Source organism: Aulonocara stuartgranti (genome assembly GCF_965226115.1).
Source record: "Aulonocara stuartgranti genome assembly, chromosome: 3".
Lineage (NCBI taxonomy): Eukaryota > Metazoa > Chordata > Actinopteri > Cichliformes > Cichlidae > Aulonocara > Aulonocara stuartgranti.
This window is the reverse complement of record NC_138941.1, coordinates 15,679,643-15,694,828: the sequence shown is the minus strand read 5'-3', so window position 1 is coordinate 15,694,828 and position 15,186 is coordinate 15,679,643. Positions and strand designations below refer to the sequence as shown.

Below are 15,186 nucleotides of genomic sequence, written 5' to 3'. Positions count from 1 at the left end.
TTCTATGCTTAAATACTTTCTTTCACACTCTGATGGATGCATCAGAGGGCAGCTTGGGTTTAGTACGTTACCCAGTACATTTGCCAGCCAGGGTTTGATTCACAAACCTTCTGACTAGTAGCTGACCTGCTCACCTCCTGAGCTACAGTCACCCCAATCTGACTGACATCATGGAGCCCAAACTCTGATTTATGTTGGACACACTGACAATCCTCTGGTCCACAAAGTGCAGCATAGAGGTGACTGAAAAGAACAAATGTAAACGTAGTACTACAAACCATAACCACAGAGTCCAGGTGTGTTTGATGTTGCTGTGCAGACTGACCAGTGGAAACCTCTGCTCTCTGCTGGTCCACTCTGTGGAGGAGTAATGAATAATTAGCTCATGTTATGTCTGTCCACACACAGACACAAGCTAAAGGTCCATGAAGTGATGTTTGGATGGGTTCAGTCAATCAGATGACTGTCATGGTGAAGCTTTGCTAGTCCTGCTGATCCCACTGAGAATTAACAACTCAGTTTCCAGATGTCTGTAGTTTTCTGCTCGGTTTCTTTAGTCCCAACAGCTCTTACCATCTCCTGCATAAAGCTTTCCCTCCATGCTCAGATGCCCTGGAACAAGGTGCTCTCTTTATATCAGTGACTGGTTTAAAGTCACAACTTGCAGTGCTCGCCAAACTTTGTGTCAGCAAAAGTAGTTCTAATGTTTATTACATTTATTACATTTTTACATTTTTACACACACAAATCAATGAACGCAAAAACATAAACTTTTCAGATATTTTGTTTTACAATTTTACAAAATCAGTTCACAACTACACAGTCTGATTTACAAGTACAAAATATTTATGACTACAGTTTGAGCCGATGTATGTCCCGAGTCTGTGGACTCAGTGGTTTTGTTTTGATTGTTCTTGTCTTTTGTTACAATTTCATTCTTATTAAGATTTTCTAGTTCTGAGGTTTTGGTTTCTGTGTTCCCTCTGTACTGTGTTAGTATTGTGTCTCTGTGTTCACTTCCTGTTTTATTTTGACAGTGCCATGTCCTACGTTAGTGTGTCTACTTTTGCTTCCCCTTGTCTGGTTATGTCCAATGAATCCTGCTGTGTCTCCCTTTTCTCATTCCCTGATGGCTCTTTTGTGTATATGAGCCCTTTGTTTTCTCCTGCTTGTTGCTGATTTGTCTGTGTTGTCTCCCCGTGTCTCCGTTTAAGGTTTCAGGTTAGTTTTTTAGTTTTTTCAGTAGAGGTTATCTTAGCTTCTGCACAGGCCATCTCCACTGCACTTCACCGTTTCAATAAAGCTCACTCACTTCACAGTAGTGTCGGCATCTTGGGTCCTTTATTAAATTCAACATGGCTCGCCCCGCTAGCCGTGACATAAGATGTGAAAACAATATCCAAAAAACATGAGGGACAAACAGGGAATAGTTTTAAGGTGCAGGGCCAACAAACTGAGTCTAGCCATGAACTCAGAGTTGATTGAATTAGCATTTTGAATTGGCTGATCTGAGTTACTTCAATCACGTCTATGTTCACTTTGAGTTAAGATTATACGTGATTAATGTAAAAGAAAAAAAGCCATCATCAGCAACTGATTCTGATTTAGCAGGTTTTCAAATCTAAACTGTACCCATCCCTAGCTGGCTGTAGTTTAACCTTTACTTAAAAAACATCCCTAGACCCAGCTGTCTTAGCTAATTATAGGCCGATCTCCAACCTGACAATCCTTGAAAGAGTAGTTGGGGGGAGACAATCAGAGGGGCAATGTGATGATCTTAGGTTACAAACTACTGCAGTCAAGTCATTAAGGGAGACGGGATCAAACTGCTCTAAGACAGCTGAGCACACAGGAGAAAGACTCGGATCTGAGGCAGCAGTCGGCGAGACAAGAGCCCTAATAGATAGAAGCTTGTTGTTAAAAATGCTAAAAAATCATCACAAATACTTGGTGAAGAAATGACTCTGACATTATCACGTGAACGAAGAAAGCGATTGAGGACATTAAAAAGTACCTGAGGCCTGTGACTGTTTACTGACACTAAGTTTAAGACAAACTGTGTCTGCAGGTTTTACAGCTTCTTGGTGAGCAGAAAGACAGAAAGTCCTTAAAATCTGTAGAGAAACATACAATCTGTCCTTTTTCCATCTCCTTTCAGCGCATCTACAGTCACGCCTAAGGGAGCGCGCATGTTCATTCAACCACAGCTCTGATAAATGCTGAGTGCGTAGAGTCCTGAACGGAGCAATAGAGTCCAAAATATCAGTGCAGGTAGAATGAAGAAAGTCCGAAAGGTCCTCAACACTTTAACAGCTGGAGTTCATTATTCCAGAGTCCATAAAGGCAGCAGAAAAAGCGGCGCTGTTAGAGCATTAAGCGCTCGCTTTTTACGCGCTGAGGCGCACGGCTTATCTACCGAGCAGCGGAGCGTTACAGTGAACAATACAGGAAAATGATCGGAGATGCCCAACTCAGATATTTCAGTGACGCACACATCCAGCCCGTGGGAAAGCTCCAAGTCTAGTGTGTGACCTTTTTCATGAGTGGGACCAGTAACCCACTGGGTCAAGTTAAAAGAGTCAATAATATTTAAAAAGTCCTTGACCAGAAGTTTAGAGTCACAGCAGACATGGATGTTAAAATCACCAAGGCAGCATCATCAGAAGACATAGCACACCCAGCTCTATCTGTCCATGAAGCCAGATAACACACACCTATGAGTTAAACTCCAGGAATGTCTTAACCCTTGTGTGGTGTTCATATTTTTGTTACTCAGCCAGTGTTCATGGGTCTGGTGGACCCGCTAGAGTTTTGGCTTTCCAAATTAACACTATCAAACAATTTCATGTTAAATTACGCAACAGATGTTTACTTCATCCCAATTACAAGCCAAATGAACAGCAAACATGGTTAATTTTTTCCCTTTACCTTTGCTAGATCACATTTATCAATTAATGTGCTTCTCGTTTTTTTTTTTTGTTTGTTTTATAAAATGTTATAAAAAAATAAATCAGTTATAATCAAGTGGAGTGAGTGGAAAGACACAACACATTTACACGTGAAGCAATATGTTTCACAACTAAATGGGATCAGCTGCTCATCAATGGTGACATTAGGCCCAGGGTTGTAAAACAGGGGGAGGTGGTGCACACACTTATCCCACACTGTCCTGATGGCAGCTAGCTTGTCTCTCTGCCGTCGAGCTGGTCTGTCGTCTCGGTTATCAAAACGGATAATCCTGGAAATTTTGTGGAAGTTTTCCAGAGACATTGATGCACGGAAAGGTTCTTGCTGGTTTCTGCATCCCACAGGGATTCTGTGGATTCCCCTTTGGACCTGAAAACTCCTGCAAGGATAAGAACCCCAAAGTACGCCTTTGTGGTTCTTAGATGAATTTGGTCCATCTCCTTCCACCTCTCTCCAAAAACACACCTTCCTTCTAGATTACTGCAATCCAGAATAATTTTCTGGATGGAATCTGGGATGAAAAGCTCAAATGAAGACTTGATGTCCTGCACATGAGTAACTGTCAGCCGTGTTGGCCCTGGCTTATCACAGTAACAGCTCTGCATTTCTTGGGCAAGAAGACCATTCAATTTCACCAGTTATTGACATCCATATTTCTTCACTTGCTGTCTGGTGGGCTTGTTCTGGTCCTGGAGCTGGCTGCAGATGGGGTACTCGTCTTCGTTTTGTTACTAAATGGTGCTCAACCTCATCCTCTTCTTCAAAGTCCCTGTCAGACTCTTAATTTTCAGAAATGTGAAATATTCTGAAACCTCTTTGTCAACATCATCATCCGAAGCCCCTCTCTCTTCCAAAATCAATTGGATGGCACTCGCAGCAGATAATCTTTTGCCATCTTGATCAGTTGTGATAAAGAACCACACTGGCAAAGTCTTATTTATAGTATTATGCCCCTAATTTGCAGGTGGGACAGGGTATGAGAAAATAAAATTTGGATCCCTCAAGAAAGAGGGTAAAATGTGCGGGAATGTAAGAGCAGACGGTGTTGATAGTTGAATTTTCAACAATGTTGCAACTTTGTGCGCGAGCAGGAGGGGAAGAAAACACTATCAGCAGCACCAGAAAGGAGGAAGACAGAGTGTGGGAACACAGGACCTACACTTTCAACACTTTTATTAGACCTGGGTCCAGTGGACCCGAACACCTTGTATGTAATGTAAATGCGTGGGGGGAGGTACAGTATGAGGTCATTGAAAATTAGTTCGGATTTATGTTCTTCACAGAAAATAAGCCAAAGCCAATGAATTTCAGGTTGAAAAAATAATTAATTGTTTAATTTTTCTTTTGAAAAAAAGTGAAAACGGGTCTCACAGACCCGAACACCATACAAGGGTTAAAGACATAAAGACCTGGATGGCTGCTAACTTTCTGTTTCTTAATTCAGATCAAACTGAGGTTATTGTACTCGGCCCTGAAAATCTTAGAAATATGGTATCTAACCAGATTCTTACTCTGGATGGCATTACCTTGGCCTCCAGTAATGCTGTGAGGAATCTTGGAGTCATTTTTGACCAGGACATGTCCTTCAATGCACATATTAAACAAATATGTAAGACTGCTTTCTTCCATTTGCGCAACATCTCTAAAATTAGAAATATCCTGTCTCAGAGTGACGCTGAAAAACTAGTTCATGCATTTATTACTTCCAGGCTGGACGACTGTAATTCATTATTATCAGCATGTCCTAAAAACTCGCTGAAAAGCCTTCAGCTGATCCAAAATGCTGCAGCAAGAGTGCTGACAGGGACTAGAAAGAGAGAGCAGATTTCTCCTTTATTCCCTTCATTGGCTTTCTGTTAAATCCAGAATTCAAAATCCTGCTCCTCACATTCAAGGTCTTAAATAATCAGGCCCCATCTTATCTTAATGACCTTGTAGTACCATATCACCCTATTAGAGCACTTCGCTCTCGCTCTGCAGGCCTACTTGTTGTTCCTAGAGTATTTAAAAGTAGAATGGGAGGCAGAGCCTTCAGTTTTCAGGCCCCTCTTCTGTGGAACCAGCTTCCAGTTTGGATTCAGGAGACAGACACTATCTCTACTTTCAAGATTAGGCTTCAAACTTTCTTCTTACTTAACGATTAAGTCCCTGTATTCCACGGTTATATGGAAATCAGCCATTATAACTTGTGTCAAATCTACTTGTACCTCACAGTTTTCTAAGCACACAGAGAGCAGTAAACCTCAGAGCAGCAGCACATCAGACTGTGCAAAAAATCTAGAAGAGAAAATATTTCGACCCATTTCTAAATGATTCTTGTGACCATGCTGCACCACAACACCTGATCTCTGGTTTCCTGACCTCTTCAATCCCACTTTAATACTTGACTAAACTCATTTTCCTGTTTAGGTGTTGAGGCAAAGCCGCCCATCTACAATGCAGGCAACAGCAAACGGAGCTATTTTTTATTCCCTTTGGGTTTTTTCTACTTTTGTGCTACAAAATGTTCAAGCTGATTAAATTTATTAGAATAAAAGTTCAGATAATTTTCTCATATTAATGTTGGAGGTAGAAATTCAGGTAACTTTGCACAAAAACTGGCAGAAATTTCCTTCAAAGATGGAGTTTTTACTTTAATACTGTGAGTACATTTCAGAGCCTGTACTCTTTTACCTTTACTTCAGTAAAGAAGCTGAATCAGTATTTCAGCTTTAAGAGGGTATTTTAACACAAACATCAGTCCTTCTACTTAAGTATGTTTGACACTTTGTTTACGTCTAAATTAACTTTACTGTTAACGAGTTTTCATGTTTCTGTAATCCACCAGTGTGCTCATGCTTTTTTAAGTGAAAACATATTTTTAAAGATCAAATATAATTATTTTTGTTATTTGTGGATTTTAAATGTCCTTGACAGAGACAGATGATAATCATCATCCTGCACTGTGGTCTCAGGTTTGGTCGAGCTAGCACAAAGAATGGCTTTGTTGAACTTCCTCCTGGGATCCACACTAAGAAGTGAGTCCAACATTAGCAGGGTCTCTTTCCTTTATCTGGATTCACTTCAGCATTCACAGTCACGTGTCACAAGTCACAAGCTTCTTATTAACTCGATAAGTCAACCCAGGCTTTCAGCTCAGCGCTCACATGAAACACATGGTGTTGGCAGCATCTGATCAATCATATTCATGGAGACGTGTATCAGCAACAGAGCAGCTGAGTTTGCAGAAGGAAGTCAAACTAAACCACAGGAACAATATGAGGAGATTACACACATAATAAAATACTAGCAGTAACACAGCTGCTGCAGACAAATCAGTCGTGTGATCGTGTGTGAGAGGAGAAGGACTGTAAAGGAGTTTGGTGTTAAAAGCTCTGTACGAATGTGGGAGACTTTTAAGGGCTTTAAAAAGGCCAATATAAAATAAAAGGCAGCAAAATTGCTGAGTGTGAAAGTCACCAGACTTATCAGACCTCTGTGATTAAGACCTGTAAGAACACCTATTTGTACTTGTTGGCATTATATCAAATACACACGTATATTAAGCCTCGTGGACAGTCATAGCCTGCTGCTAGCATGAATGCTAAATGTACAAGATGTTGTCAGTTTGACTGTTTGCTGTATTTAAAGTGTTTTTCTCAGTTCGTCTGTATTCAAAGTGCATTCGGGGCTTTAGCTGACAGCTCTTTGTGCTAACAAACTAAACTCTCTTAGTTTAAGCCAGCAGACTTTACCAAACACAAAGCCTGCTGCTGCCTCAATGGGTTAGCTTGTGTGACTGGTGTTTACACCAATGAAATCTAAATCACACTAATGTGTTCTCCAAGGTGTTTGGTGGGAGCACTGAGTGAAACATAAGAGCTCTGGTAAAATAACAAACAGGGCTGTGAGAGCAACTGAAGTGATAAAAATACTGTTTAAAAGATAAAAACACTTTGATGTTCTCTCGTCACCTAACAAAGTCCAAACCCTGTGAACTATTTTAGCTTTAATAACTGTGGATTCAGGTATCCTGAACCCATCTTTGGACATTTGTAATTAATTATTTTAAAACTCCATCAGAGACTCCTGATGTGGCTGTTTGGAGAAGGAAAAGAGGGACAAAGTGGAGCATCGAGCTGAGGCTTCATTCACTGCAAACCTACAGTTATGTTTCCTTATTTCTGCTGTTTGCATGTTCACAGCTGAAATAAAGCTGCCTCTTTGACTTCATCCTGTTGTGTTTGGGTCCAATCCTGCCTGCCACACAGCGCTACAGGACAAAGTCTAAGATTTTTTACCTTTTTAATGAATCTTTGGTCATATTTATCCAGGAAAACACAAACATGTAAAGGAGTCATCACAGTTCTCTGACCTCGTTGGTCCAGGTTCAGCACTGAAGTCTGGAGGGTGATGTTGGGACCGGTCACTCCTCACAGACGGACAGCTGGATCCTGCAGACTGTGACCTCTGACCTCTGCAGACACAAACATGTTTTATTCAATGATCAATTCTCTGATAAAGTGATTGAAGCAGCTGTGATCACACAGACTGCAGATAATGCAGCTGTTTCCTGTCAGTAACAGTCCTCTTAGATTAGAGTTCAGCTTTTTACAGGAAAACAAATGTCCCTGAATGCAACAGTGAGACAGTCTGCCTGTGTGGCTGTGATAGCTGCCGTTAGGAGCGCTCATGTGTTTGCAGTTAGACGAGGAGATGTTACCATCATGGACACGTTAACAAATCCTGCAGCATCACGTGGCACAAACACTTTGTGTTCCTGTCATCTGCAAGCAACAGGAAGTTCATTAATAAAGGCGGGATGGAGACGCGACTGTGATGGTTCTCCTTCATCCAGCTGTTACACACATCTGGGCTCACACGACGAGCCTTTGTCTAATACAGCAGCTGCTCTCTGAACACTTTTCTGAAGAGGAGCTGCACAAACCTTTGTTTGCTTTCTAGAGCAGCGTATCAAAGTCTACCCACTGCTAGCAGCTGTTTCTATCATAGTTTAGGATCCAGATGTGTGAGGTCTGAATTTACACCTCTGATTAAAATACATAGTTAAAAACAGCCAATTGAGTCCAAATGTGTCTTAAACCAGATAAACTGACAGTTACAGCTGAGCCTGTGTGTCCTTGGAGACACTGCTCTGCTACAGAGATGCATTTTAGAAACCAGGAAACATCAAAATCATTTAAATCAGAGAGTTCTTGTTACTAACAGCTCACCTCTCTGCAGCAGACACAGGCTGGGATTTAAAATCAATGCGTCGACGATTGGACTGGTCACTCTGTAAAGACACAGAGCTGGATGGTTTCTGATTGACGCTAAAAATAAGTGAACATGAAACATGTGTCACATCCAATGTCCAATACATTACAAAAAAAGTATAAATAAAGTATGTAAATAGTTTATTATTTAAATCGTTAAATAGTAAAAAGCTGATTAAAATTTCAAACATTTTAATACTGACATGAACTTACTTTTCGTCAGATGACTTTTTTCGCCCTAAATTACGAAAGAAATCCTTCACCCGTTTGCTCTTAGAGGACACAGAGCTGGGTGGAGGTCCAGGCTGGTTCCTGTGAATAATGATGGAGCAGTGATGTGAGTGCTGAGCTGTGACATGGAGAAGAGTCATGGACAGTTAGAGATGGTCATCTCACCTCTGAGCTTTGGTCTGGCTCTCATGTTCCCCACACAGAGTGCTTTTAGAGGGAGGGACTCCCTCCTCTCTGTCCTCACACTGATCCATGCTGCTCAGCTCACATCAGCTCACACACACTTTCTACCTTCACCTGCAGAGGAAACACAAATCATTCATGTGCACATAAACCAAAATCCTCCTTTCCATCATGTGTGCTGTCCAAATATCAGCTGAATGCAGTCAGACAGCAGTGTGAGGCACAGGAAGCTGCCATCAGCTGCTCTACTTCTACTATCAGTCCACTAGATGGAGCCATGAAGCACACATGATGCATTCACTGACACACACTGATTCACTGTGACTGGAAGTTTAAGTACATTAAGCCTCCACTCATCTACATTGTGCTTACAACCCACTGCCCCCCATCTCCCACCCCCATCAACCTCCTGGGGCCAGGAATGACTGGAACTGAATTGGAAACGGGCGTAATCAAACATAAATCTGTTATTCTTATCCAACCTGTCTGCCTGGACACAGTTTGCTGTTTGCATGGAGCCTATGATTCGCTTGGACAACAACTTCATGAATGTGGAAATGAAACTGAGTGTCAGCTGAGTGTCGAGCAGAAGAGGAGTCAGAGAAAAGTGACAGAGCTGCTGACTTTACAAAGAAAACTAAAACCATGTTGAAGAGATTAAACAGATAATACAAGCTAACAACAACAACACAGCTGCTGCAGACAAAACACATGTATGAGTGTGTGACAGGAAAAGCACTGAACAGAAGTTTACTATTAAAAATGCAGCATGTTGTAAAAAGTTTGGTCAGTGAGACTGAAAAATGGCTGCATGAGTTACTATTGTGAACAAACCCCTATAAGAACCCTGATATTACCTGAATAAGATCACATCCTGATACGTAGTGCAGACCTTGGTAAGAGATACGGTCCAACTGGAATATAAACCTTTGGTGTGTTTAATCCAGTCAGTCTCTGAGTAACTCCACTCCTCTGCTTTCTGTTGGAAGAGAAACGAAAGTTTGTAGCATGATCCTTTTCCTCAGAGGCCTGTGTTGGATTTATATTACATCTAAGATAAAAAATAATTCACAAAGTCTGCTCTGTCCTCCCTGCAGTCTCTGTGAGCTCCGCAGAGTGATTATAAAGACCCGGAGCTCAGAGTTTCTCCAACACCGGGGTCAAGTGTGAGCCACGCCTGCCACCTGTTATCTGCCAAACTTGAGCTTCAACGCTAAGTTTTACGGTAGTGCTGCTTCTTATCCCATTTTGATGATCACACACATAACAACACACATGATTTTCAGGAAGTTAACAGAAATAATGTCATTTGTTTTTCACTCAAGTTGTCTTTTCTTCTTAATTTTTCTGGTAATGCTTCTTCATTCATGATTCACTCAAATCTAAAATAACTTCAAAAAATGTAAAACATTTCGGAAAATCATCTTTTATAGTTGAAATTCAGTTGTCATTTGGCTCAGCTGCTCTTTCATGCATCCATAGTTTCACCTCAAACTGCTGCTTGAGACACGAGAAATTAAAGAACAACTCTGTTCAAACGGAGAAACTTTGAAGGAACTCAATAATGTCATTTAAATGGTTTCAGGTAGGTGTATGAAGGTTCTGTATTAAATCATATATGATAGTTGACATGAAATTCTGAATTCATCTTCTTGGACACCCACACTGCATAATTCTGTAGAAATGAAATTAGTCATTTCTAATCAATTTCAACATCAAATATCATAACATTGCATCAAAATGCGTAAAAATGATTCTTGATAGCTGACCTTAAAGTCTCTGTGCATTCTTCCTCTGGGTTACCTTCTCTATATATTTGCAGTTTAACCACCAAAAGCTGCAAGGTTTCAGAGAAATAAAAGGAACGTTCTACTCAAATTTAATAAGATTAATTTAATAAACAATAGAAAAAAAACTTTGACAGTTGTCATAAAATTCTTAACAAACTCCTCTTCTGTCTGTAGCTCAGGAGTTAGAGCAGGTCACGAAGTAACTGGAAGGTTGGTTGTTTGATACGAGATACTAACCCCAAGATAGAAAACTCTTCTGCACAGGAAAAGTCCTTGAATGAGTCATTTGTATGAAGCACTTTGAATGCTCAGAGTAGAAAAGCACCATATCAGAACTAGAGATGGCACGATACCACTTTTTTATGTCCGATACCGATACCGATATCGTAAATTTGGATATCTGCCGATACCGATATGAATCCGATATAGTGTTTTTTAATCAACAAAACTGTTTTTTTAAATATCTTGCTGCATTTTGTATAAGTTCATACTCAAGTTTAAAACAACAACTACACTAAAGCTATTCTGTTATACGTGTATGCAAAAAAAATATTTCATAGTTCAGCAATACTGATCAATCTAATAAACTTAAACCTACACCATCCTCCCTATTCTGGTATTTTAAAGGGCACTTAGCGTAAATATTAAGCAACCTAACTAATAGGGTTCCAACTCCCAGCAACAACAAAAATAAATAAATAAAAAATAGGGAACCACCCCTCACGCTCCATCTCATGATGCTTAATCGACGTAATCAACCTTAATTTGATGCAGTGTGAAAGAAAATGCACAGAAATCAATTATTTTTCAAGAAATATTAAATAGATTCAACATCTTTCTTCAACAAAATTGCAGACTGCACAGATGGTACCTTCCCAAAGGAAAAAGTACTATAGCTTACTAGGGTATATATATTAGACTTAATAGTCACTATATACAGTAATTGACTTCTATTCCTTTTACATCAAATTAAAACTTTGGGTGTCAGATAATTATTTATTAAAAGCTAGACATTTTAAATGAGAATAAGAAAGAAAAGTATGTCTTTGTGCCCCCTTTTCCCTGTTAATGCCCTATCGGTCCCCCTGGCTAAACTTTGCTAGATCCGCCCCTGCACAGTTACCAGCGTCAGCTACGTAGAAAAAGATCCTGGTGTAGAAAGTAATATTAAATAAATTCTAACAACAGCTTATCGAGCTTAAATGTGCTGCTGTTGTTCAGCCGCTGGTTTCCTCTTTCTGGTGCAAAGTGGGCCAAAAACAAACAAGAGAGACGGACTGGCGACAGAAAAGCCGATCAGCTGATCATTAAGCAGTTTCATGATTGAAGTAGCAGCAAGAAGAGGCAGTCACTTGTTAAGCTTAACGCAGGAATGCTTTACAAACATTCAGAGATGGACTTACACACTTGCTTTACTTCTCTAGGGGATAACTTTATCAGAGATGAAATGCCGGGTTGCTAGCGAAGCTCCAAATGCTATCCAGACTACCGACAGGTCCCGCATGCCACAGCCACTCTATCACGTGATGCATACTGCTCCGACGTGCTGACATTCTGAGGTGAGTTACGGCGTGTTACAAGTTTTGCGAGGTTCTTTCGTGATATTTAATGGATCGGATTACATTTTTTATTTTTCTCCGATATCCGATCCAGTAATTTAGGTCAGTATCGGACCGATACCGATACGTAATATCGGATCGGTCCATCTCTAATCAGAACCAGCCTCACCCACTTGTGATGGGTGGGTGGCTGTGGCTCAGGTGGTAGAGCAGATCAGCTGCTGATTGGAAGGTTGGTGGCTCGAACCTTGGCTTCCCCAGCCTGCATGCCAAATATCCTTGGGCAAGATACTAACCCCAAGTTGCCCTCTGATGATTAGTTTGCACTTGTGTTTAGAAGTGCTTGTGTGAATGAGGCCTGTTGTATAGAGCACTTTGAAAACTCCAGGAGAGTAGAAAAGCACTATATAAGAATCAGTCCATTTACTACATGTCCGCAAAGTTTCATCTCCAACCACTGCAATATTATTTGTTAGGATCGCTGTTCTCTCCGGGTACTCCGGCTTCCTCCCACCGTCCAAAGACATGCAGCTTGTGGGGATATTTAGTTGGATAATCCAAATTGCTACTAGGTGTGAATGTGCGAGTGAATGTGAGTGCGAATCGTTGTCTATCCCTGTGTGTTGGCCCTGCGACAGATTGGCAACCTGTCCAGGGTGCACCCCGCCTCTCGCCCTATGACAGCTGGGATAGGCTCCAGCGCCCCCGCGACCCTGAAAAGGATAAGCGGAAGCGAATGGATGGAGGATCGCTGTTTTTTTCCTCAGGGTTTTGTGATGCCTTTTTGTTTTTGAGTCTTTTGTGTTTTAGTTTGGCTCTTTGTATATAAGGATGGTTAATAGTTTGCTTTAGGATTTACTATATCCCATGTACCCTGTTTTCATATTGTAGTTTGTCTTCTTGGTTTTGTAACACTAAATATGTGCTTTTGTGATGTCTGCGTATGTCTCTGTGTATCATTTCCTCTTTTTTATCGTCTCATGTCTTGTGAACTTAGCTTTGAGTTTTACTTCCCCCATTTGGTTAATGATTTGTTCCCATCAGTGTCTCAGTCTCGTCTGCATTTATCTATCTCATGTTCCCCTGTCCAGTCTGTTCTCCTCTATGTAATTTAAGCCTTGTTCTCCATGTTTTCCTGTTTTATTGTTTTAACTGTTGCTTCCTGTGACTATTGTAGTTTTCTCCTGCATCATGTCTCTCACCCGTTGCCTCTCGTCTCATTATCCAGTGTGTATTTATTGTCCCCGTCTTCTTGTGTACTTTGTGCTTTCCTTGCTCTGTGTTCCCATGGTTTTGGGGGCGGTGGTGTGGGATTGATTAAGGAAATGGCTGAGTTAATAGGAATGACCAAAATGAGAAAAATAAATCGATCTTCAATAAGAGAAAGGATTATTCTAAGAAGGAATATTTTTGATGGATCAGAATTATATAATGAAATATGAACAAAATCTTTTGTTAATCATCGTTTATTAACTGAACCTTGTTGAATTTGAGTAGAACTGTTTTTTAATTTGGCAGAAACACGGCAGCAGTTTGAAATGAAACTATCCAGGCTGTAGAGTAGACGAGCAAAGTCAAGAATCCACTGAGATTTTCATGACAATAACTAAGAAGGATTTCTTAAATGAATTGTTGATACGCTGTTATAATAATCCACTGAGCTTATTGAATTTGGGGAGAAATGTCCTTTAATGTGCAATCACACAGTGGGCTGAGATGAAACTGCACACAGTGTGGGTGTCCCAGAAGAGAAATCAGTTAAAAATTTAGTGTCAGCTAGTAAGCAAGAATTTAAAAAATATTTTTACAGATATCAAATTTGTTCTGTTATATAAAACTGTAATTTATACTAGTCAGGTGGATCATCAACGATCATCAATCAGTGCAGTACCAGCAAAATTCAGACAGACACACAAACACACACATGCACAATTTTACTGTCTTAACACAGTATCATAAATCTAATTAGAATATGCTATAGTCCTTTAAATACCAATTTAAATATATTTCAAAAATATATTACAGCTTTTTTCAGTCTGTTGAACAAAAATCCCCAAAGAAGAAGAAGCACTACCATAAAACTTTGTGTAAAAGTGCACGAAAGTTTAAGAGGCTTACAAATGACGGCTCACATAACTGCGGTGTTACAAGTCAACCTCGTTCATATCTGTCATCATGAACAATGCTATGATTTGTGCTGGAGCGAAGCTGCACACAGCTGATATTATCAGAAAAAAATACATACTGATTCGATTACCTTCACACGCAGATTCACACAAAGACGACCAGCTGCATCAGCGAAGTTTAGAAGACAGACAGTGAAACTTAAAAAAAGGAAACAGGAATGCTGGGGCTGGGGAACATTAGTAATTAGAAACTCAAAATGTTTCTAAGCATTTGTAAATGTTTGTTGGAGGGTTTAGAGGAACTGAAACATTTTGTGTGAAAGTTAAAGTCAAACACACTCTTAGTAGAGAGAGACTGTGTCTGCAGATCAAACAGGTCTCACTGTGATGTCCCTTTAGTCAGACTCTGTCTCTGCTACATTAATGACTGAAAGTTGTTACATTCTTATTTAGTTAATACTCTTTAAACCAGGTGTACACTTTTAGTTTAATACATTATAGATTCTCTGATGAAGAAATACGGTATATATATGTAACCCGATGAAGCGGTATCTAAAATGTTTTTATGTTTGACATACCAAGACTGTTTCACACTGCAGGAGTTGCAGATGATAAAACAAAGACTGTAAAGCTAAGCAGTTTGTTTGCTGTTTATCACTGCCTGTCCATTAGTCAAATTAATATTACTTTTATCAAAAATAATTTCCCGTCTGTATTTGGTCTTCCTCCATAGTCGCCATAGTCACATCATTGTGTTTTGTTGATGTTTCCCCTCCTTGTGATTCATTCAGTGTTCCCATGTCTGTTTCGCCCCCGGTCCCTGTGTGTCGAGCCGTGTCTCTTAGTTTGTATCCTGTTTTATTTGGACAGTCTCGCATCCTGTGTTCAGTGTGTTCAGTTTTGCTTTCTCCTGTCTCATCACATCTAATTTGTTCCTGCTATGTCCCCATGTGTTTCCATTTCCCTTATCATCCCTCTGTGTATATATTGTGTGACTTTCCTTTTGTTCATTGTCAGGTTGTCTGTTTATTATGCGTTATGTGTCGGGGGCTGGATCTGTGACCCAGTATTTTGA

The 15,186-nt window shown here is 40.2% G+C and overlaps 1 protein-coding gene across 1 annotated transcript in view; it reads right to left on the bottom strand.

The window, feature by feature from the left end:
* LOC309702571 (uncharacterized protein) overlaps window positions 1–14,298 on the bottom strand; it is a 546,755-nt gene extending 532,457 nt beyond the window's left edge. Inside the window, exons 1-7 of the mRNA XM_082527164.1 lie at window positions 14,231–14,298; window positions 9,494–9,615; window positions 8,619–8,750; window positions 8,436–8,534; window positions 8,181–8,279; window positions 7,322–7,423; window positions 279–357 (exon numbers count right to left, since the gene is read on the bottom strand). Coding sequence (XP_082383290.1) covers window positions 279–357; window positions 7,322–7,423; window positions 8,181–8,279; window positions 8,436–8,534; window positions 8,619–8,707 — 468 coding nt within the window. The 5' untranslated portion in view covers window positions 8,708–8,750; window positions 9,494–9,615; window positions 14,231–14,298. The remainder of the gene's footprint in view (window positions 1–278; window positions 358–7,321; window positions 7,424–8,180; window positions 8,280–8,435; window positions 8,535–8,618; window positions 8,751–9,493; window positions 9,616–14,230) is intronic.
* Window positions 14,299–15,186: the final 888 nt, after the last annotated feature.